This window comes from Cupressus sempervirens, chromosome 4, assembly GCF_028749045.1.
Source record: "Cupressus sempervirens isolate cs-2001-9-10 chromosome 4, ASM2874904v1, whole genome shotgun sequence".
In the NCBI taxonomy this organism is placed as follows: domain Eukaryota; kingdom Viridiplantae; phylum Streptophyta; class Pinopsida; order Cupressales; family Cupressaceae; genus Cupressus; species Cupressus sempervirens.
Genome location: NC_143121.1, coordinates 496684328 through 496708114, shown reverse-complemented (window position 1 = coordinate 496708114; position 23787 = coordinate 496684328). Strand labels below are relative to the sequence as shown.

The 23787-nt window shown below is 40.4% G+C and overlaps 1 protein-coding gene across 1 annotated transcript in view; it reads left to right on the top strand.

The window, feature by feature from the left end:
- LOC149562113 (alpha 1,4-glycosyltransferase family protein) overlaps nt 1–23787 on the top strand; it is a 184956-nt gene that overhangs the window by 141473 nt on the left and 19696 nt on the right. Inside the window, exon 4 of the mRNA XM_089825658.1 lies at nt 18867–19061. Within this exon, the coding sequence (XP_089681784.1) occupies nt 18867–19061 (195 nt within the window). The remainder of the gene's footprint in view (nt 1–18866; nt 19062–23787) is intronic.

The following is a 23787-nucleotide window of genomic DNA, read 5'->3' as shown; positions in this document are numbered from 1 at the left end:
AGGGCTACTAACGATTGTTTGCAGGGCTGCCCAAAGCATAAAAACTCAAAATTTCTTGCTTTTTTGTTTTCATGTGTGGCATTGAATAATTGTTCATTTTTCATAGGCACATAAAACTTGTGATTGGAGTCTTTTGGTAATAGGAGAGTATGCTCTTCACCCTTGTGGTGAATCAGAAATCTTGACTTGCCATTTGGTTTCAAAAGCAAGGGGTAACTGAATCTTCTTGGCGTGTTTGGGAGAAAATGATTGGAATAGGAGAGTATGCTCTTCACCCTTGTGGTGAACCAGAAATCTTGACTTCCAAAATTTGATCCACTTTGTGTAGTTAGAATCCTTTAGAGGGCCTGCTCTCGGACAACCTGAGAGGAACGACCCAAGTGGGAACAAGCCGATTACCTGGCTCTTCCAACCCACTATAAACTCAAAGCTATCAAGGACACAAAACCTTGGTAGACGTAGTGTTTATCTTCGTCTAGTGTGATCGCTTATGGGATTTTGACCATAGGGAGATCACTAGGCAAGAATGCTTAAGGTACTCTTGTGATCGCGAGATCGGTTACTCATCGCAAGGTGAGGTGTCCCGTAATTGGGAGCAAGAGGAACACTATGAACGGAAGCCCGATTTAAAAACTCTAAGTTAGTAACTACCTTTTTTTTTAGCCGCTCAACTTCTTGGTGCAAGGATCGATCCTAGTGGACTACCCGGATCACCCCAAGATTTACACTCACCATATGTGTTCCCTTGGTTGTGCTTATGGCACTTCCATGACAAAGCCAATATCTCTTGTGGGCAACCACTTGGTGTGAAGTGAAGGAGCATCAAGCGTGGGCCAAGTTGTTGAGTAATGAACCATGTCCTTTAGGTAGATATTGCTTGATGTGTTCTCGAATGTGGTATACCTGTGGAAATATTTTGAACATACACATGACGATAATTCTAGGGAATTCTTTTGAGACGTCACATATGCTTGTATCATGTAAGGTTGCTTTATCTCTTGCTTGATTGTTTGAAGAATACTCCATGTGTCACTATCTTGCTTGGAAAGAAATTGTTTTTGAACATCAAACTTGCTATGCTATCAACTATTGTCAAACTTTGTCAACCAAGTCAAAACATCAAATGAAAACATTTTCTTGTGTTGCTTGCTAAGGGGAGTCTCATCATTTGATTTTTATTTTCTATGTCTCTAGTTCTTGAACATGCTTAAAGTGACTCTTTGGTCTTGGTGCTCTTGGTCTTTCTATCTTCATGGTCTATGCATGCTTGCTAGTTATCCTTTTGCTGAAATGGTTGCCTTGATTTCTTGACTACACTCTTGGGTTGGAGAGTTGTTCACTTGTCACCTTGCTTTCTCTATCTATTTGGCTATTTGGGCATCTTGCCTAGCTATTGACTTGAGTCATTCATGTCGTAAGTTTCTTGGACATATTGTTTGACAAGTTGCTTTAATCTCTCTCTACTATCTTGGCAAGTGAACACTCTACCTCCTATAGTTTCAACATACAGTTATCTTCTAGGCTCTTTTATGCTTGGCTTTGCATCTAAAACTATGGGATCTAAACCTTGTGCTACCAAACTTCAACTGAATCTAGATGATCATGATATCCTCCATGTCACTAAAGAGTTTCAAGATCTATATGCAAAATACAAAGAACTAGAAGAGACAAATGATCTTTCTTACCTTCATCTCTCTAAGCGCATGATAGAAATGAAGTCTAAACTTGAGAAAAGGTTGGAGGAGAAGATTGCATCATTACATGAATCTTCCTTAAGGTCTTTACATGCATGTGAGTCACCTTCTTTGAGGTCATCCTCTTCTTCTAGGTCTACATACTCTACTTCAAGACATCAAATGTCTTCATCTTCTAGATCTAAAGACCTCTTTAGAGAACAAGCAAGTGATACCTCCTTTGAGCCTATGCCAAAATTTCATGATGGACCTATCTTTGACCAAGATAATAATGAAGACATGGATGCATTCTATTCACTTGAGAAACAACCAAAGGACTCTAGACATACTTTTGAGAGAAATATTATTCCCTTGGGGAATTCTTATGATGACATTTTGAGAACACTTCTTGGCACCAAGCTCATCATGTTGCCTAAGTCTAGCTCCTATGGAAATCCATTCTTAGATACCTATTGTGCCTATCATCAATCTAATGACCATGCTACTTCTAATTGTATAGAGCTGAAATATAAAATTCAAGATCTTATTGATGATGAGATTGTTGATCTTGGAACCTCTAGTGACTCATGTGGTGAAGATACTTCTCTTGAGCAAGATTACATTGATGAACCTATGTCTAGTAGTGGCTCCATTACATCTTCCACTTCTTCCAACACTCGTGCATCTCCCAAAACCTCAAAGCTTTCCAACATGCCTCCATCAAATTAAGAACCTAATGCTTTCCACATTGACTACATGTATCCTAAAGGGCTACCTCTAAAAGAAACTCAAGCTAACCTTCACTTGGCTGCAAACCTTTTCCATGCTACTAATCCTAAACATCCTCAACCTTCATGCACTACTATGCCTAATCCATGCACTACTCCATTCACTCTTCATTCTCCCTTGTCCTTCGAAGTGGCTCCATGTCAAGAGGACTCTGAAAAAGAAAAAGCTATAAATGTCAAGAAAGATCAAGATCAAGCACCCGTTCATCTCTTTCAAGATTTTTCCATTCCATATCCTATATCTTGTCCACCTCCTAAGTATGATGAAGATATCACTTCCATTATCTCCCTTGAGCTTACTGAAAATTATGAGAAAAGTTCTCTTCATATGCTATCCAAAGCTACTTGTCAAGATCAAAGCATCCCCTCATGTTCTACTTCTCCATATCCACTTCAAAATTGTGCTCAAGATTCAAGTGCTCCTATTAAAATTGTTGTTCCTATCAAAGCTACTCATGAGTCTATTGATGGCTTTGACTATGTTGCTCACTCTAAAGATGTTGATATCCCTTCGCACTATCCATTTGCATCTTCTAAATCTATCCTTGGTCCTTATCCATCTAAACTAAAGCATTCAAACCTTCCATCCATATTGGGGCCTTATGTTCCTCCATCTCCTACATTCACTCCTAGCTCATTCCCTAGCTCTCCTATATTACCTCAAGATCAACAAAGACGCTCATCCTTGATGACTTTTCACCCATCTATACATCTAAACCAGTCATATCATCTTTATTCATCCACAAATCCCAAGTCCTTTGGAAGTGAGAATAAACATAAGAATCCATTGAAAAAGAAAGATCACTATGTCCCATCTAATCGACATGTGAATGCTAAGAAGGAGAATGCACAAAAGAGACCGCAAAGGTCCACGATTAAAAAAGCTAAATCAAAGAAAATATGGGTTCCTAAACCCATTATTGAAGAAATGTGTTTTGAAGTATCCGAAGGAAAATCTAAAGCTATATGGATTCCCAAGTCTCTTTTAAAAGACTTGAATATTGAAAATACTTCAAAGTTGACATTCAAGCTTCCAAAGGCTTCCATTCCATCTTCTTTCAAAAATCTTTCTAAAAATATTCCAAAGCTTTCCACTCCACTTTTTTCCAAATCTCTTCTACCACCTCATACATCTAAACCTCAAGCTACTTCATCCATGATTCCTCCATCATTCCAATACCCTTCAAGGTGTGTGTCAATGTTGATCTTGTCCATTATTTCAACTACCCTCATGAAATCCTCTAAAGCTTACACTAACTTTCTATACATGAACTATTATCCTCCATATACTCTTCCTACTACCATTTCTCTTTCATCACCCTATCAACATCTTTGAGCATACCTTTCTATGGTCTTGGCTTATCATGACTTATCTTTCCTATAGGAGCACTATCTACATTCAAAAAAGCTTGAGCTCTTTCTAAAAATTCAGAAAAAAGAAAAAAAGAAAAAAAGAAAAAAAGAGAAAAAAAAAATGAAAATGTGCCTTGGTGAAAACCACTTCTTGTGGCACCTTGGTAGCAAAAGTAAAGATAAATAAATTCATCCTATGGTGAAAACTACTTCTTGTGGCACCTTGGATAAGTACCATGATGAAAACCTCGCAAACAGGCGTCATGCGTAATTCTTCCATCATCCATCTATTCCCTCTTCTCTCTTTGATCTTGACAATGTTGAGCTATCTTTTCATATTGGCTATCTTATTCACCAGATTTTCTATTGTGCTCTCCCATTCACTTATAGCCTCTATCTTGAGCTTTATTCTTATTTCTCTATCCCATTACTATCCTATCTAGTTGACCCCTTGGTCTTGATCATAATAAATGAAAATGGTTCTCATAGGTCTCTTGACATGGCTACTCTTTTGGACTACACACTTCATGCTATCTCACCTGTTGGCTTCACCGCTTATCCTACACGCTATCTTGCTCATTACTTCCATTGCTTATCCAAAACATGCTTCATATGACTATTTCACCTCTTTCCCTAGCTTGGGTACTCTTGAGGAGTCAGTTCTTGAGGATCACTTCCACTTGCTTCACATTCCTTTCTTATGCATCTTTGCTTATCCATCGACTTGTTTCTCCATCATGTACTATACCTTGCTAGACATTAGGAGAAAATGATGTGATCTTGCTTGAGAAGTAGTAATCTCTAAAATCTTCTAAAAAATCCAAAAAATCATATATGATGCTGAAAAAATCCTAAAAACTAAAAAAATGTCCTAAAAAAAGATCTTTTTAGTGAAAACCTAGCAATAGGCACTTTGATGTATCACCAAAAAAATAAAAAATACAAAAATACAAAAAAATTGAAAAAAAGTCCTGAAAAAATCTGTCAAAGTGGTGAAAACTTAGAAACAGGCGGTACTTGAAACCCTTGCACCTATGTCTATCAATCTCAATCACCTATTTTTCTACACATTTCCTAGCTTGGAATTGTTTCTTGTCCTCATCTCGAGGGCATAGCTACTTAGCCTATTGAGGTATTCTTTTGCATTAGGGTTTCTTTGACAACTCACAAAACAGTGTTTCTCAACACTTCCCCCACTTTGACATCAAGTGTTTTTTTAACACTTTATAGATAGTTTACCTACGGTCTCCGATGTCGCGATATTTCTCACTATCAGAATCAAGTCTTGAAGAAATTTATCTACTTTCTGTGTTGTCTATGATGATTTCTTTTCCATGTGTTACCTCCCTAATAGTCTTTCGAGGATGTCATTGACTAGAAGACTGGGGGCATGGGGCATGTCTTCTTGATTTCTGCTTGTGGGTATACTTTGTTTGTCTATAGTGTTGTAAGCATTTATTTTGGTCCTATTCAACACGTTGACTTACAAATGTATCATCCTTGACTGTTTCGCAAGATCACACTTGGGGTTTATCCTGGCACTTATGCCTTGATATAGGTGTAATCTTGCTAAATTAAACTTAGGGAATCTAATCACGTAGTTATCTTGACTTACATGTCTCTGATGCTTAGATTGGATTTCCAGATACCTATCTGATATTGATCATATTCATATCCTCATAGTTATACTAGTGATGGTTGTATGATCTCATGATGTCCCTAATAAATGCTCAATGATGAAATTAAGAGTCTAAATGTTATGCGCTTCTTGCTGGTAAACCACTTTGCATATTAGCTTGCATTTTAGGTTCATTTTCTAGCTTAGTCTTGCATTCTTGCATATGGGGAGAGCTCTCTTTCTTCATCTTTTTGTGGACATATCAGCTAACTCCTTTCATATATTTCTTTACTTTCTTCTTGTTCATGTCCTTTACCTTCTTAATCTTTCACTTCATCTCTTTTCTATCTTATCATCACATTATATAAAGTTTTGACCTCTTAAATAATTTTGACGTCCTAGATTCATTTTCGGGATCGAAATCCAAATTCGAGTTCATCTTGATGGTCAAAATTGTCTTTTAAAATTCTACTTTCTTCTGAGCAGTTAGCTGACCTTTTGAGGTCTAATCTCTGAATCATCACTGGGGCATCTTCATTTCTTCATGTCTTCATCATTTCTATGCTTCATATCTACTTCAATTCACCTTTTTCACATCTAAATCATCTCTCTACTAGATTTGACCTAATTTTTATGCTATATCCTTCAAGGTCAACTCTAGTCAAACTGGGGCATTTTATCAGTTTCTTATAGTCATTCTTGGGTTCTAATCATTTATCTGTCATATTGGACATTGCTATATTCTAATTTTCTCATTTCTAGCTAGTTTTTGCATCCCCTTACCTCATTTCAATTTCGATCCCGAGGGGGCAGAAATACTCTATCACTGCTTAGGAGCATTTGTTTGATCTTCTCACTTGTTCTCACTCTATCCACTTTTCTAAGTGTTAGTATTCTTCTTGAATTCTGAAATCATCTCTTCCTAGTGTTCAGTACTACTGCTATCAGGTTGTGCATTCAGGACTTGCTATCTATTTCTGCATTTCACTCTTCGGAATTAGATATCTATATCTATCATCACCTACTTAGCTTCAATTTTCTTTGACATAATGTGTTCCCAGATCGATCACGCATGAGTCAAAGAGGGGCAAATGTAATCACCTAAAAATGGTCATCTAGAGTATTAGCTCCCTTTTCAACATTTTGGCTAAATTAATTTAATCACTTACCTAAGCCAAATTGCTAATAATCAATTTATTTGATTATAACCTATAGTTTGACTATGCTATCCTAAGTTCATTATTTGATTAAAAGAACATGTCCCCTTTTAATTAAATAAAAGACCCCATTCTTCTAACCCACTTAAAGTGCACACATAAAGTCCTTTTTCTATTTTGCAATTAAAAGAAAAAGCTTTGGGACTTTTGTCTTATATGAAAAGTCAACTTATATTCTATTGGTTGATTTGTGTGTGCACATGGATCACTCCTCTTTTCAAATTCCACCGTTGATCATCCACCATCTTCATCTTGATCTCTACCGTCCATACATCTTTAAAAGGGAGAGAGCTTTCCCCCTCAATCGATCCATCTTTTGAATATTGTTATGCTGCAGGTTTTCTAACAGGTTTCTTTGGAGCTTTGTGGAGAACTTCTATTTCTTGTCTACATTCTCTCATACCATAGCATTTTAGCTTAGATTCATGTTGCATGTTAGTTTAGCTTCTATTTTGCAATAATCTATCTCACATAGCTTAATATTTGGATTGTAACACTCTCATCCATGCTTAGAATAGCTGCATTTGACATTCTCATTCTAGCTTAATTTTCATTTGCATTGCATCCTTGAGGAACTCCTTGGGACATTTGCATTCTTGCATCTTGTCTTTGGAATCTCCCATTGCATGGTTTACTAGCAAGAAGAGTATCTCTAAGGCTCATCTGAGAGCCTTCTTATTCTTAAAATATACTCTCTTGCACTCCGTGGATAGGGAGCTCTAAGCCGGCATCCGTACATTCCAAACTCATGGAATCGTTTGGATAGAAGGGTTTAGAGTGGGACACTTTCGAGTGTACAGTAACGGGTATAATGTACTTAGCCGACGGATACCTTCGGGAAGGTTCGTCGGAAAGTATTTATAACCCCTTCGGGAAGCATTGTAAGGAGGATATCATAACATATCATATCTATGGAAGTGAAATGTACTGTTGGCATATGCGAATAATAATAGTTCTACTATTTGCTGTTCGTGTCTAATTCCTGTGTGCGTTGCTTAATTAATCCATACGGTAAACATTTGGCGCCGTTGCCCGATGGATCTGGCACGCAGGCAAGCGGAGATGAATTAAATGCCGAATCAGTTGAACAAAGACAAGAGTAAGCTAAAGGAAAAAGATGACATACGCGTTGCGCAGGAAAATTTAATTTTGGCTCAGCAGATAGAGCGCCGAAGGAGGTTTCAGAAGATTTCCGACGGAAGCAAGAGTGCGGAAGGATTGTTGAAGGAGACTTGACAACGGCTTGATTTGGTGGAAGAAGCGAGGGAGGAGTTTCTGAACCTGCATACGCCACGGGAAGAGAATCCTGACGAAAGCAGATCGACTTGCACGGCTCGGAGTGCAGAAGGAGCACGAGCGTGGAGTGACCTCTTCGTCCGAGATATACTTCCGGAACGGACAGCTACGGTTGACAAACCCTCTTCTTCACCAAACAGCGTGGAAGCAGAAAACTTTGCGGGTGTTGAAAACAGCACGGAAGCAAAAAACAGCGCGGGTGTGCAAAACAGCGCAGGTGTCCAGAACAGTGCGAGTGTACAGAACAACGCGGGTGTCCAGAACAGCGCGGGTGTTCAGAACAGCGCGGGTGCTCAAAACAGCGCGGGAGTGCAAAACAGCGCAGGTACACAACAAAACCCTCGACATACAGTAATAATGGCAGGTCCGAAGGAAAAATTGCCTAAATTTGATGGTGATGAAGCAGCTGATCCCATTCGACATTGTAAAACATGTGAAACGATCTGGAGGGCGAATGGCATAACAGATACAAACGAATGGATCCGACAATTTCCCGCAACCCTACGGGGTGTTGCCATTGATTGGTTTACTGATGCCGATCCACAGAAATTGAATAGTTGGGATAACATTAAGGAGTTCATCGCAGAATTTCAACTTTTGCGGGATGACAACGAAATTGTCGCAGAGATATTCAATACCAAGCAAAAGAAGAATGAAACTGTACGGGTCTTTGCCAGGAGGTTGAAGGACTTAATCAGTAAGATGGAGAATAAACCAGCTGATGGGTTACAGAAACGATGGTTCATTGAAGGCCTTCACCCGAAGCTGCGGAAAAAGATGAAGATCGTGCCGCCATCCACATACAATGAAGCTTACAACCGAGCAATGAACCTCGAAAGTGACCAGAAGACAAAGAAGAAGAAGAAGACTAGCTCGTCCGATTCAGATGACGATGTATCCTCCGGAAATGATAGCAGCGATGACGAAGGAAGCAACAAGAAGGTTCGTGCCCTTCAGAAAGACATGCTTCGGATGATGAAGGAATTCAAGAACATGAACAAGGAACCTAAGGGTAATGACCTATGGTGCACAGAATGTAAGAAAGAAGGCCATACGAAGGGGTCCTGCCCGAAAGAGCAATTTTGCGAGATCTGCCAGATTATGGGACACTCAATAAAGGAATGCCCTTTCAATTTGAAAACAAGAACACCGCAGCAAGTGTTCTTGACACAGGAGGCCTCTTCGTCCAGGGGGAACGGGAACACCAGTACGGAAGGTGCCACATCAGGTGGATATAGAAACAACCAGCGCGGTCCAAACAACAACAGCACTAACAACAATGGTGGCAACAACACCAATGGAGGAAGGAGTCGCATTCAGTACGATGCAAATGGTCGGCCAATTGTTCAATGTCGCGCATGCAATCTGTGGGGTCACTTCGCCCGGGAGTGCACAACAACAAATACACCGAAGTTGCTATGCCGCTGGTGTGGACCTGGTGATCATGATGATACCAAGTGCCCAAAGTCTGGAGTAAATTTGATTACTGTAGGAACAGAAGAGGAAGAAGTTCTGGCCATCACTCGGAAGCAAGCGAAGCTATATCCTGACCCAGCGGAAGAAAAGAGGAGACTGGAGCAAGCAAGGGCAGAAATCCAAAAAGCAACACAGGCAGATATGGCTCACCTAAAAGACACGCCAAGTACTTCCGTACGGAATTGTGCAGAACAGAACATTGTACGACAAATATTGCATACGGAGATACCTGTCAAGATAAATGATCTATTGCTCACGATGCCTCAACTCCGTACGACTCTCGCAAATATAGTTCCGAGTGTTAAGCAACCTGTAGAGCAAGCCAATGACAAACAGGTGGGTACCAGTGCAGAAGATCCGATGTTGTTAGCCCTTTCATCTGGACGCTATCCAGCCGTTGTGGAAATGGGCCTTCTCGGGACGGTGCTAACAGACACGATCATCGACAGAGGATCCGGTGTCAATGTGTTACCGGAGGATACTTGGAAAAAGTTAGGACGGCCGACATTATGGCCACCTACCTTCCAGCTGTTAACAGCCGATCAACACGGAATCAAGCCCTTGGGCATACTCACAGCTCAACCAGTGACAATCGGAACACAACCATTCCTGTTGGACTTCGTTGTGATTCCTCTCAAGCGGAAGGGGTACGATGCCATTTTGGGTCGAGGATGGCTGATACAAGCAAAAGCAAAGCACGATTGGAAGAAAAATACTTTATCACTGGAAAGCAAAGGCCGAAAGTATGTCATTGATTTGCACACTCAGATGGTCGGGGAAGAAGGCCCTTCATCAGATTCTGAAGGAGAAGAGGATGAAAAAGGGCAAATTATGGAACCAGATCAGGAGGGAGTTTTACGGCTGGAAGGAGACGACGATTTGGATTCAGTAAATGGTCTGTACCATTGGCAGATAGAGGATTATGAATTGTTTCCAACCTGCAATGTACTAACAATAGAAGAAAACAAGATCAATGCCTTCCCAAAGGAATTTACTGAAATAAAGGAAGGAGATGCGTCACTCGATGTGACACCGGCACATCAGTTCACTGAAGGAGAACCCATCAAATATAATGAAGTCGCGTTGCAGACCATGAATTTGGGAGATGAAGCCGAACCACGAACCATATTAGTTGGGGACAATTGGGACCCAGTACTAAAAGCAGCGGCCTTCAAAATATTTTTAGAATATAAGGATGTCTTTGCATGGACATACAAGGACCTGAAGGGCGTACCACCTGAATTATGTGTGCACCGCATTCCATTGATCGAAGGAGCAATACCCGTACGGAAAAGGCCCTATAGAATGAACAAAAATTATGCGGCTCGGGTTACGGAAGAAATCAATCGGATGTTAGAAGCTGGAATTATTTTCAAAGTACAAACCAATGAATGGGTCTCTCCGATCGTGATCTCCCTGAAGAAGGACTCCATTCAGATACGAATATGTGTTGATTTCCGATGTCTCAATGCGGTCACCATCAAGGATCCGTTCTCGATCCCATTCACGGATAGCATTCTGGAGGAGGTAGCAGGACACGAGACCTACTCATTTATGGATGGTTTTTCCGGCTACAATCAAATCTCAATCGCAGAAGAGGATAAACTGAAGACGACATTTGTCGTAGAAGATGGAGTCTATGCCTATAATCGGATGCCGTTCGGCCTATGCAATGCGCCTGCTACATTTCAGAGGATCATACTACACATTTTTAACAAGATGTCCATCGGAAACTTTGAGGCGTTTCTGGATGACTGGTCCGTATTCAGTACAGAGGACAAACATCTGGCAGCCCTGGGCGAATGTATGGAAAGGTGCCGTCGTGCACGTTTGGCCCTGAACCCGAAAAAGTGCAGATTTATGGTCCCGCACGGAAGGTTGCTCGGACACATCGTCTGTAAGGAGGGACTAAAGAAAGATCCGGACAAAGTACGGGTCATATTGGAGATGCAACCGTCCACCAATGTGACAGAGGTAAAATCTTTCCTTGGACATATAGGGTATTACAGACGGTTCATCAAAAATTTTGCCAAAATAGCATATCCATTGGATAGATTAACTTGCAAGACAGAATCGTTCCGATGGAACAAGGAGCAGGATGAAGCCTTTGAGGGACTTAAGGTACGGCTGGCTACAACACCTATTTTAATATATCCAGATTGGAAGAAGGAGTTTCACGTGCATGTGGATGCATCGAACTATGCAATTGGAGCAACCCTCGCACAGACGGGAAGCCATGGGTTGGATCATCCGATCTATTTCGCCAGTCGGTTGCTATCAAAAGCTGAACAAAATTATAGCACCACCGAACGGGAAGCCTTGGGGATGGTCTATGCTGTACAGAAATTCCGACATTACTTGCTGGCCACTCCATTTGTGTTCTATGTAGATCATCAGGCCCTATTGTATATGATCAACAAACCAGTCATTCAAGGCAGAATCAGCCGATGGTTACTTCTGTTGCAGGAGTTTACTTTCAAAATCATTGTCCGACCAGGAAGAAAACATGTAAGTGCGGATCATTTATCACGTATCAGAACAGGGGAACCGGCAGACGGTGTAAATGATGACTTCCCTGACGCACAGCTATTTCAGATCGTTGCACTACCAGAATGGTATACAAGCATCGGCGAATACTTGTCCACAGGACAGTTTCCAAATACCATGCCACCAAATGAAAAACGAAAGTTGGTGATCCGAAGTGGAACATTTCAGCTGATTAATGGATTGTTGTATAAAATGGGACCCGATCAGATCCTGAGGTGTTGTGTCCTGAAGGAGGAGATTGCACGGATACTGCAGGAAGCGCACGAAGGACCGGCAGGAGGACACATGGGGCCGGACACAACTGCACGAAAAATACTTTTAGCAGGATTATGGTGGCCAACAGTATACAATGACGCCAGGGAATGGGTTGTCGCGTGCGATACATGCCAGCGAGCTGGAAAACCCTTGAAAAGAGATTTCATGCCTCTGAATCCTTCTCATGCTCAAGAACTTTTTGAACGATGGGGTTTGGACTTTATAGGACCCCTGAAGACCAGCTGAACTAGAAGATGCCATTACATTGTGGTTGCCACGGAGTACTTGACTAAATGGGTGGAGGCGCGTGCACTACCAGACAACTCAGCGGTAAGTACAGCACAGTTTATTTATGAGCAGATTATTACTAGGTACGGCATTCCATTACAATTAACCAGCGATAGAGGAGGACATTTTGTAAACCATGTGATCCGGCTGCTCACCACGGAGTTCAAAATTTACCATTCGCTCTCAAGTCCGTACTACCCAAGGGCAAACGGATAGGCCGAAGCTACCAACAAAATCCTGGTATCAATTATATACAAATCCTGCGCCATCGAAGGGGAAGATTGGGAGGAGAAATTACCTTCTGCTCTGTGGGCTTACCGCACGGCATACAAAGTCACAACCGGACACACGCCGTTTCAACTGATGTTTGGACAGGAGGCCGTAGTACCAGCGGAATTTATGATACCAAGCTTGCGGATAGCACTAGAAAACAAGTTGGGCGACATGGAAAGCTTAAGAGAGCGGTTGTATAAACTGAACAAGTTAGAGGAAAAGCGATTATTGGCACAGTGGGCGACTGAAGTAACACAGAATAGGCGAAAGGCATGGCACGATAAGCACCTGAAGCTAAACAGGTTTCAGCCCGGACAGTGGGTATTAAAGTACGACGGTCGAAATGAGATCAAACCGGGTAAGTTCAAGGTTAAGTGGGTCGGGCCGTACCAAATTCGAGAAGTAGGGGACAATGGAGCAATCAAATTATGGACTTTAGATGGACATGAAGTGCCTCAAGCGGTGAATGGGTCGAAGTTGAAAATCTATTACGACCGGAAGACTTCTGCATCAGGAAATGGCCTTCGCAAGACCCCTCCGTCACTGTAGACTGATGGTGACGACGGTCGAACGGAAAATTGACTGTTTTTTTTGCAGTTCAAAAAAAAAAAAAAAAAGAGGAGCACCGTATGGTTTTTACACCGTACAGATTTCTTAAATGAAGTACGGTTTTTTTAAAAAAAAGATACCGTACGGTTTTTAGATCGTACGGCTTTCTTGTACGGGTTTAAAGGCATTGTACGGTTTTTGCACCGTACGGATTTCTGGAAGGGAGCACAGGTTTAAAAGGCACCGTACGGTTTCTGAGTACGGGAGTTGGGGAATGGTACGGTTTTAAAGAGACCGTACGGATTTCCTAAGTGGAGTACGGTTCACAAAGCACCTTAATTCTCACCGTACGGACTTTCCTTGCACTGTACGGTTTCTAACTTTTGTATGCACGGAAATTTCCACAAATTGTACAATTTTCAGGCAGTGCGGATTCCATCAGAAATACATCCCTGTGGTGTACGGATTTCAGGAAGAGGGGAACTGAAGGGATTCTGCATTTTTCACAGGCGGGCAATGAATGCAACCACCGTACGGACTTGAGGAGGGAAAGTTTGGTACGGATTTGTGAGGTACGGCTTGTTATTTCATTCTTCTTCCAACTTCTACCTTGAGCGGATTTTCAATCTCTTCCTGCGTGTACGGATGGGGATTTTCCATATATATTTTTGAAAGAACTCTTCACCGTATGGACTAATTCTTCACTGTACGGATTTGGGGAGACCATTAGAAAGAGATAATGGAGTCTGCAGGTAAATGGCAGTGGAAAAAACAATTAGCGCAGGCCAAACTTGAGGAAGCCAGGAGGAGCATGGCAGGTACAGGCAATTTGAATGAGGGTTCGAGTAGCAACAAGGAGAAGCATAAGGCGGTAGCACCTACAGCAGCAGAAGTCACACCACAGACTATACAATTTGAGGGATTAAATGGAACGGATTGCCGGAAATGGTGGCAAGAAACCCTTGAGGACCATCCAGTTAAAGCAAGCATCAGAAAAGCGCAGGTGGAATGGGCCATTCAGATGCCTGTTTTTTGCATTCGAGATTATGAAGGGTATCTGCATACCATGATTGAAACATATGGCAGAACCTCTCGCAGAAGCACATTTCAGTATCTGGGACGGAACTTAGTGGTATCATTCAAAGCAACAGATTTCACACGGGTTTTTGGCATTCCAGGGCAGCAGGGCAGGAAGATTCAGCCGAAAAAAATTCCAAAGGATGGAAAGCTATTTTTAATCAGGTTAGTTTGTGGGGATTTGACTGAAGCAGAACAGGCGGCATTAGCCGAGACATCCAAGGGAAGGGGTTTAAAGAAAACCGACATTCAGGAAGGGCCATGGCGGTGTTTAATGGACTTGGTTAAAAGCAGGCTCACGGGATCCTCTAGGGCATCGGATATCACATTTCCGCAAGTATCTATGATGAACGGCATAATGACTGGAAAAGTGTATGATTGGGCGTCTGTGCTAGCTGAACGGATGCATGAATTCATGACTCTCCAGCACAAGACATTCTATATGCCTCATTACGCCATTGGTCTATTTTTGGATGCTATAGCACGGGTGATTCCATCAGAAGAGTTAGAGGCGAAGTCTGGACCATTGGCTCCAGGAGAACCTCCTATCATGCAATGGAAGCACTTGGACACAATCTCTGGGCAGAAGGGTTCAGCAGGTCAAAAGAGGCCACGGGTAGACATGGCAGGAGATAGTGATAGCGGCCGACAGGAGACATCTTCTGAGCAGGACAGTATGGAAGAAGACGAAGGGGAGGGCGAGGATGATGAAGAGGTTCAGATCGTCACGGCTACTCCCTTGGTATTTCCGCGTACTACAGTCCCTATGACTTCCGAATTGACACCCCGGGGTCTGCACATGGCTCACATTCCAGGGTTTGGACAAACTCGGCAACCGATATTGACGACTGGAGGATCCCACTAGGCAGTTACACTAGCCGTACCATGGCAACATGGGGTACGGCCTTCTCCTGTCCGACCAGGGGCAGGATTTGCGGTCGGCTTTGCCCACCTGGCCGCACCCGTGGACCGAGAGACTTCGTCAGCTCCTGAAGCACTTCCGGTAGCAGCACCCGGGGCGTCTGCCCTAAGTCAGCCAGCAGCAGTTGTTACAGTAGCACCGTCAACAGAAACCCAGACACTCCCAGTAGAGAACGTATCAGACGGAGGAGCACAGGAGTGTACGGACCCAGCACAGCCAGAGGTTATGGATAGAGCCAGTGTTTTTCTGAGGCAGCAGTTCCAACTCGTCCTTGACAAGCGTGGCCCATCCATTCAGTCCCCCAGCTATTCTGAAGTAACACCTGTACCACAGCCCCAGTCTCAGGAGGAGGGAACGCCACATGCTGTGATTGCACCAACAACAGAGGAGGTGGCACCGGATGTGGGCGTGGCTCCCACTGATAAGGAGGACAATAGTGACCCCGAATGGTCATTCGAGGACTTCGCCAAGGAGGATTATGGGTCAGAGGAGGACAGGTGCAGGGACTACCTCAGGACCATGAAGTCTGCATTGAAGAAGGGGCATGATGTGGACATTCAGGCTCTCACTTGGTGAAGGGAGTGGCATTTGATTCGAACGTATATTCGTAGGATTTGTCCTGAACGATTTCAAACTTGTTTTGTAGATAGAGGTTGGTCGACCGTTGAGACACCAGAGATGTTGGCAGACTGGGCCACTGAGCCAGAGCTGGGACCGAGTGACACTCCAATGATGAAGTTGGCACATGAGATCGTGGGACTGTACAAAGAAGTTTACTATGCGCGGCAGCGTGCGGAGGCGGATAGGGCCGCAGACAGTGTTGCAGCTCAGAGATCCCTAGCAGTTGAAAAAGAGGCCAGAGAAAAGTTAGCCACTGATTTAGCCGACCAGCAGGCAGCATGGGTAGCAGAGCGGGCAAAACTCTTAAAGGATATGGCTGCAGTGGTGCAGGAGAAGGACGCAGCTATTCGGATAAAGATGCAGCAGAGCATGAATTACAGTTGGCCAAGAGACAAGCTATGGATGCTGCGCTTCTCCTAAAGGAGGCCATAGAAGTTAATTCACAGATTCAGACAGATCTGCGCATCCGGACTGACCAGGTGTATGAGTTGCGTCGTCAACAACACTCTTCTGGGACCCCTCCTTCTCTCTAGTACTTCTTCTATTCTTCATTATGGATTGTCTCGTAATTTTGCTAGTCGTCAGGAGACGACTTTTCTTTTTGGGGGGGATAATGTCGTCGGTAGAAATTGTGCATCGGCCGACAGGTCCCTTCGGTAAAAGTCTTGTTATGTAGCCGACAGGAAAACAGTTTGTAACGGGTATAATGTACTTAGCCGACGGATACCTTCGGGAAGGTTCGTCGGAAAGTATTTATAACCCCTTCGGGAAGCATTGTAAGGAGGATATCATAACATATCATATCTATGGAAGTGAAATGTACTGTTGGCATATGCGAATAATAATAGTTCTACTGTTTGCTGTTCGTGTCTAATTCCTGTGTGCGTTGCTTAATTAATCCATACGGTAAACACCTATGTGCTCAAAGGTTCTCTAGATTGAAGATGATAGTATGGTATTTGTTGCGCCTAGGGTGTTACCTTCAAATTTTGAGTGGCTTGTTTATTACATCATCTATATAGGTTGGGTTGTCACCATCTACTAGGTTATGCATAGTTCATGGATACATTTCTACCTTATCATATTGGCTGGTTATGACAACAAGGTTTGGGACCCAGGTGTTGATAGCATATATCTACGGCTTATTGAGGATTTGGTTACAACTCTACTCAGTTCGAGATTGGATGCAGTGATGATCAGAGTTGTACAATTTATAGGTGCAACGTTTTTCACCGAGTTATATGGGATCTAGGGATCCGGTTGACGAAGGGATTGCAGAGGGGCACTGTGTTTCGCAGTATGGCTGGATTTGTTTTCTGTTTGGGCTGCAGAGCTACCTGCAGGCTCATATGGGATCCTGGTATTGATTGCTTGAGGACAAGCAATTTTAAGGAGGGGAGATTTGTAATGTCCCTTTTATGGGATATTAGAAATATTGAAGTCTTATTATATATAATGTTAAAATTGACTAGGAGAGCGTAGACTCAAATTATTAAAAGGTCAATCTAATGTTATAAAGAGGGCAAAAGGTCAAGGAGGAATAAGATGAAAGCCAGAGGGGAGTTGAAGAGTCTTAGTTTGTGTATTAAAAGGGGAAAGAGGCTCATTCCTGGGCATGCTTGATTTATGATTCAGTTTCAATTTTCTCTCTTGTGAGAGTTATTCAGAAAGCTTCAGCTTTCAGCTAGTACGAGGATGTAGCCCCTTGTGCCGGTAGACAGTGGATGCAAACCCATTGTCCGGGGAGACATCAATTCAGGTGTTTCATATGCGTTTACAGGTTCTAATTCTAGTATTCCAATCTGATTGTTAATTTGTATTTAAGATTGGATTTGTTAGTGCTGGTTATTGTATTGCTGTTGTATAATGCAATAACATGTCTTAAGGAGTTATGAGAGTTGTGGTTTTATTTTGTTGGTTTGTAACACATTTCCATATGCTTGAATACTAAATTCATTTTGTGATAGAACAGGTTTATTTATATTGGTCAGTCTTCTGGTTTTCTATGGTGTATTGTGATACATATGCTTATTTCAAGTTCTGAATATATTGCTGAAAAAGAAATCCAGTAAATATCCGGTTTGGGATATTTCAACTCGATCACAATTAGTCTCTACTTTAGTTTGGATCAATCATCAAATGTATCAGTATTTTGGATAGTTTAGATAGTATTCATGGTCACATATTTAACATCTACATTCTGTTTCATGAAAATATATACCTGTCTATTTAAGTAAGGAATTCGTAAGCATCTATATTATATCAAAATTGCTATAGTTTAGCTAGGACCATGTTCATCAGATGCAATTTTCTCGGATGATGTCAACATGGCATTCATGGAGTTAGAGGAGGTGGATATAGGTTTATGCTGAGACCATTCTTGTAAGTGACAGGCTAAATTAAAGACTGGAGCTTCTTAGGCTACCGCCTTGAAAAACTATTAGGAAAACATTATAAAGTCTAAGACTTGTTCAAAAGTATACTGCATAATTTATTGGTTCAAGTTATTAGCACTTATTTCTGATGGAAAGCCTGCCTGATCAGGTTCATTAAGAAGCTTCTGAGAATGGTAATATCAACTCTCATTGCTTGCATTGTAGTAGATTACACTGTAGGGCAGAGTTGTCACCATTTTGAACATTGTTGGTGTTTTACATGACAGAAGATACCTTGTTTTTTGAAGCACATTTTGATAAAAATATTTTAAGCATGATGAGTACCTGGCATATAAAATCACATCTATTTCTGGTTATTATTGATTGGACTATACTTTTCTTAATATTGATATTAATTGCATGAGGTTTTCCTGCTCCATTTTGGTTAGTAGGAAATCTTTTGGATAAATTGATTTCAGAAGTTTTGAACATTGTATATGCTATAAGCTGAATCATTATCTGATGGTAATTTTCGCAGCCCCTTTCTGCTGGAGTGCCTCTCTGAATTCACTGCAACATACGAAGATAATTTGTTAACTTGGAATGGTGCAGAGCTCTTGACCAGGGTAGCAAAAAGATCCATTGAGAAAAGTGATCAGGGCTGGGCATATAAGGATTTCAAAATACAACCCCACCAGGCATTCTTTCCTTTAAGTTTGCACAATATCTCCAAGTATGATTATTATACTTTACTTTCTTCTATATGCCATTGTTCCTGTGGTTTTGTTATCTCAGAAATACATCAAAAGCATTGCAGATGTGCATATGAAAGGAAAATATTGTCCTTCATTTATTCCACATTGGAGCATTTCCTCTTGGGAGAACACTCTTTGTTTGTGCAATATCTGTCAAAAATGGTTCTCCTATTTCTTCAAGATATATTTAAATCCTTATAATGCAATTGTGATTAGACTTTACTAATAGTTGATTTCATTAGTATTTTATAACGTTTACTCCAAATATATACTATGAGAGAAAGAGACACACTAGGTATGAATTACACGAAATACCCATCATCACTTAGCACTTAAATAATAAATTATGCACAGGGAACAACCCCCTAACTTCTGAATGTTTGTGTCATGTTGGCCTCTCATTATATGCGATGGTAGGCCTGCCTTAGGCTAACAACGACAGTGTTGGGGCCATAAATTACGGATCCCAAAATAGTACAAACTTGTACTTGATTAGGTTCACTAAAAGGGAATGGACGCCATGCGATAATGCTTCATGGTAATGGGAGCAACTCTTCACCAAGAAGATGATTGTGTCTGCAATATTTTCTAAAGGCAAAGAATAGAATTTGGTTCTAGAAATTACTCCTGGAAGATAATGGCACTCATAAATCACATGGTAAAGCTAGCACTCACTATATCTTTTATCACTCTTTTAAAGCTGGGACAATAAATCTCAAAGATAGATCATGAAACTCTTGAACACAGAGAACCATTGACAGTTATGATTCATAAGTATAGCAGCTAACAACCAATTGTTCCAACTTCCAATCACGGTGTCCAATTATCATGTAAGAAATAGCATTTACAAATTGTAAGAACCCCTGTAGGTTCCAACTCCACCAGTCCACTGAATTGCTATGCAATGATATATTTGACTGATTGTTTTGGAATAAATATGCAATTTCTTGAATTTGTAAATGTATTGCCAGGCAAAAATTAACTTATGTAATTTTCTTGAACTTTCGAAAGTGTTGCCAGGCAAGAATAGAAACTTTGCAAGAAATAAAAAACTGAAATAAACTTTAACCATACGAGTGCTGCAGTTGAATTGTATTATTTATATCTTCATATGCAATGATAAGGAACACTCTATTCATACCTAGAATTTGCACCAACTCCTTTATAGCAAAATCTGAAATTAATTTCAGCAAGGTAAAAAGATTGAAATCTGGTCGACAGTGGCTGCAATAATAAAGTTACAGGTCTTCAGTAGACGAGACTCCAAATTTGTTTCAAACCCTTGCACAAATCTGCTCTTTTTGCTCAGATTAAACTCTTGAACGAATCCCACACTATGTCAATGATTCAGCTGATCTCGCACAGCCTCAAGATTGCAATTACGATGAAGAGTTTTCGATCTCCAAAGCATAAAAATGGCTGAAACTCTTGGTTTCTCTTCTAGAGTAACAAACCCCAAAAAGCATAGTCAAGATGATCAACAATACTGAGATTGATTTGCTTTCTGATGTTCTTTTATAACTCCAATCTCCTTAATAGCATTTAAATCCACTTTTAGATTTTTAATAAGATGTTATGACAAGTCTTCAAACTTGGGTGCTCATATTCATGGATTATAAATGCACTTTAATATTGTTAAAAATAAATAAACTTGTGTACACATTGACTTTATAAAATACTTCAATACTTTGGCAAATTATAATCCATTGATTGCATTTTAAGTCGCTTAAATGAAGGGTCATGGTCCCATTGATTATAAAGTGACTTTTTAACTCTATCAATAATTATCAATAAAGTAATAACTTTATTAGTAATTCAAATAACTCCACAAATAATCATTATTTCTTAGTTTCGTCCAAACCTGGGAGTCAACCATAATGTCCTTTGTGCACCCAACTGCCTTACTAAAAATAGTAAGAGTCCCTCTCTATCAACCTTTGACTTACTATACCAAATATGAACACTAGCACCGACCAAATGAAGAGCAATCTTGAACTCTCCTGCCATCTGAAATAGGAATTGACCTTTGGTTCTAACAACTGAGACCCTCTAACCATCTGACTTAGCCTACAAGGGCCATTGATAGGCTAATACGCTAAAATGGGGACATTACACAAATCCCTTACAAAACTAGAACCAAGAGAATCAAACCATGAACCATAAGAACCTAATAATGGGACTAACAAATATACAACCTAAACAAATTTTGGTCATATTCCACTCTATTGTAAGGCCCAAGAAGTAACTCTATATTTTAAAGTTACATGTTCCTCTAGAAGAAAGGTCAGATAGCTGAAGCATAGCAACACTTGAATGAATATTGGAACATTTTAAGTACAATCGTTTGATAGCTTGATTTGTGGGATTGCCATATAATAATTGCCCTTTAACTGCATTTATAGGTTGAGAAAATTGATAAATCGTTTCGGAATTATATTATATGCCTAGGAGATGTAAGCATAGGAATTGATTGAAAACACTTGGTCAAGACATAAAATTCTTTATCACTAAGCTTCGACGAGTAAATTCTCCATTCCTTGACTGATTGTTTTAAAATCCATCTATATGCGAGCAACTTCAATCATGTGATGGCTGATTGAAAGGATGACCACTGCCCCAAATCTGAAATTTTTTCCAATAGACATCCATTGAATAGTCCCTTTGTCATCATAAACCTCCAATACGCCTAGCTGATGAACTTCAACCCTCGAAAATCCAATGCATTTTTTTTGCAGAATTCAACGAGGCAATGCATCCAATGAGTCAGTTGAAGAGTAAACAAAAGAAACAAGGCTGTTCTAGATATATTTGATTGATTTAAATACAATTTGGGTACAAAATGACATCCTCATGTGGAATGGTAATGGTTGGTAGCCTGGTATTAAAAACTAGGGGAAAGGTTAGAGTGTCTCGTCCTCTACAATGGTGTGCCTCCTTGTTCAATATGATTAGTTGTGGCTCGATCTCCATCTTGGATGTAGATGTTACTGGCACTGGCAATGATATTATCTCATCATTCTCAACCTCATCGTCCTCAACATCATCCACTGTGAATCCACCGCCTCCTCCATATCCTACCTCTCCAAATCATAGATCTCATCCTCTATAAACAATGGAGGCTACTGATGTGATGTCCAATCACTACAAGGATCTATATCATCCACCAACTGATATTTCCTCTATTTAAGTTGGCCTTTTATAGAGGCTACATGTAGAATGAATGGCCATGATTGATTCAAGATCAAGGGCCAAGATCTAGCCAACACAACCCTAATCCAGCTAATAGCTACAATCATTAAATGCTTGACCAATTACGTAAAAGAACCACCTTGTGGGCCAATGAGAAAATTACAATGCTTTTATTGACCAATCAGAAAATAGGTTAGGTAGAAGCATTATGTAGAGTCCACATGTACACTAGACATGATCTGTTTGTATGAGCTTGGACATGTGCATTTGGAGCCTTCTAATTGGTTGAAGACGAATGAGTGCCACCTCAACATGGTTATCTCATAAACTTGATCATCCCCTCAGTGATGAAAAATATCTCTTTATATTCAACAGTTTCAAGCCTTTGATTGATTGTGATGGCTCATATTCCCAAGTTGCTTCATTTTCATGCAGTTTTTCCTATACTCTTAGAAATCTTCTCATTTCCATGATTTTGAATTTGTAGAAGTGGTGTAGTTCCTTCATGTACCTGAACTGATCTAGTTAAAGCTGTTAAACTAAATTCAAGTTTGTGGTAAATTTTCTTCACTTATAGACCTGTTCATTTGTTTATTCTCCTTGTTCTTGGTTTCTTGGGATTCCATATTGATAACTTGCACTTAAACTTGGATTTTATCTTTTTGCTTTTTTCCAACTTGCATCTTGATTTGAGCTTCAACTTGGAAGCATTTTGCTTTCTTGATGAATAACTTGTAGTTTAATGATGCTTGAGGTCTGTATTTTTGTAACGTTGCCTCTTTGAGACATTAGAAATTAGTCAAATAATTAAAAAATTTAAGTTGCTGAACAATAATGAAAACTTCATTTAATTATTTAATAAAGTAATCAAAGTGACTTAATAATAAAATAAGTTGCTTAATTTCAAATAAAAAGACAGAAATGGAATGCTGACCAAGCTGATGGAGTACCAAGAATTGTATGCAGAATCTTATAAAAGTACAAGAGAGGATTATTCAGAACATGTTGAGATGTTATTGAAGTGGTTTTGAAATTGCTTGATGCTTGAGCAGTAGTTGAGATCTCTAGATACAAAAACTTTCATGAATTTGATGGAAGAGCTGGACAGAAACCTGGTTCTACAATGAGGTAGGTTCTTGACAGAGTCTACATTTGGGCAAAATTGTGTCTTCTTCAATAGAAAATTTGTAAGGTTTTGAATAGTTCCAGAGACAATAGTATTTTCTTTCATTTCTTATGAGGAGGATATGTTGAATTTATTCTGAATATAATATTTTATTTCATGAGAAGAGCAAATATTTTTAATATGATCCCTTTTTATATTTAAAGTCTGGAAATATTTTGCAGTAGCAGCTACTGGGAAAATGTGGTTGATTTATTTTTGCAAATTGATTATATTCTATCTAAACATTGGGCCATCCATATTTGTGATACTTTATATGTTCAAACATAAAAGGAAGATAATGTGCTGTAAGCCAAGTAAATGTTTCTGAAGGTTGTCACAGTGACTTAGTT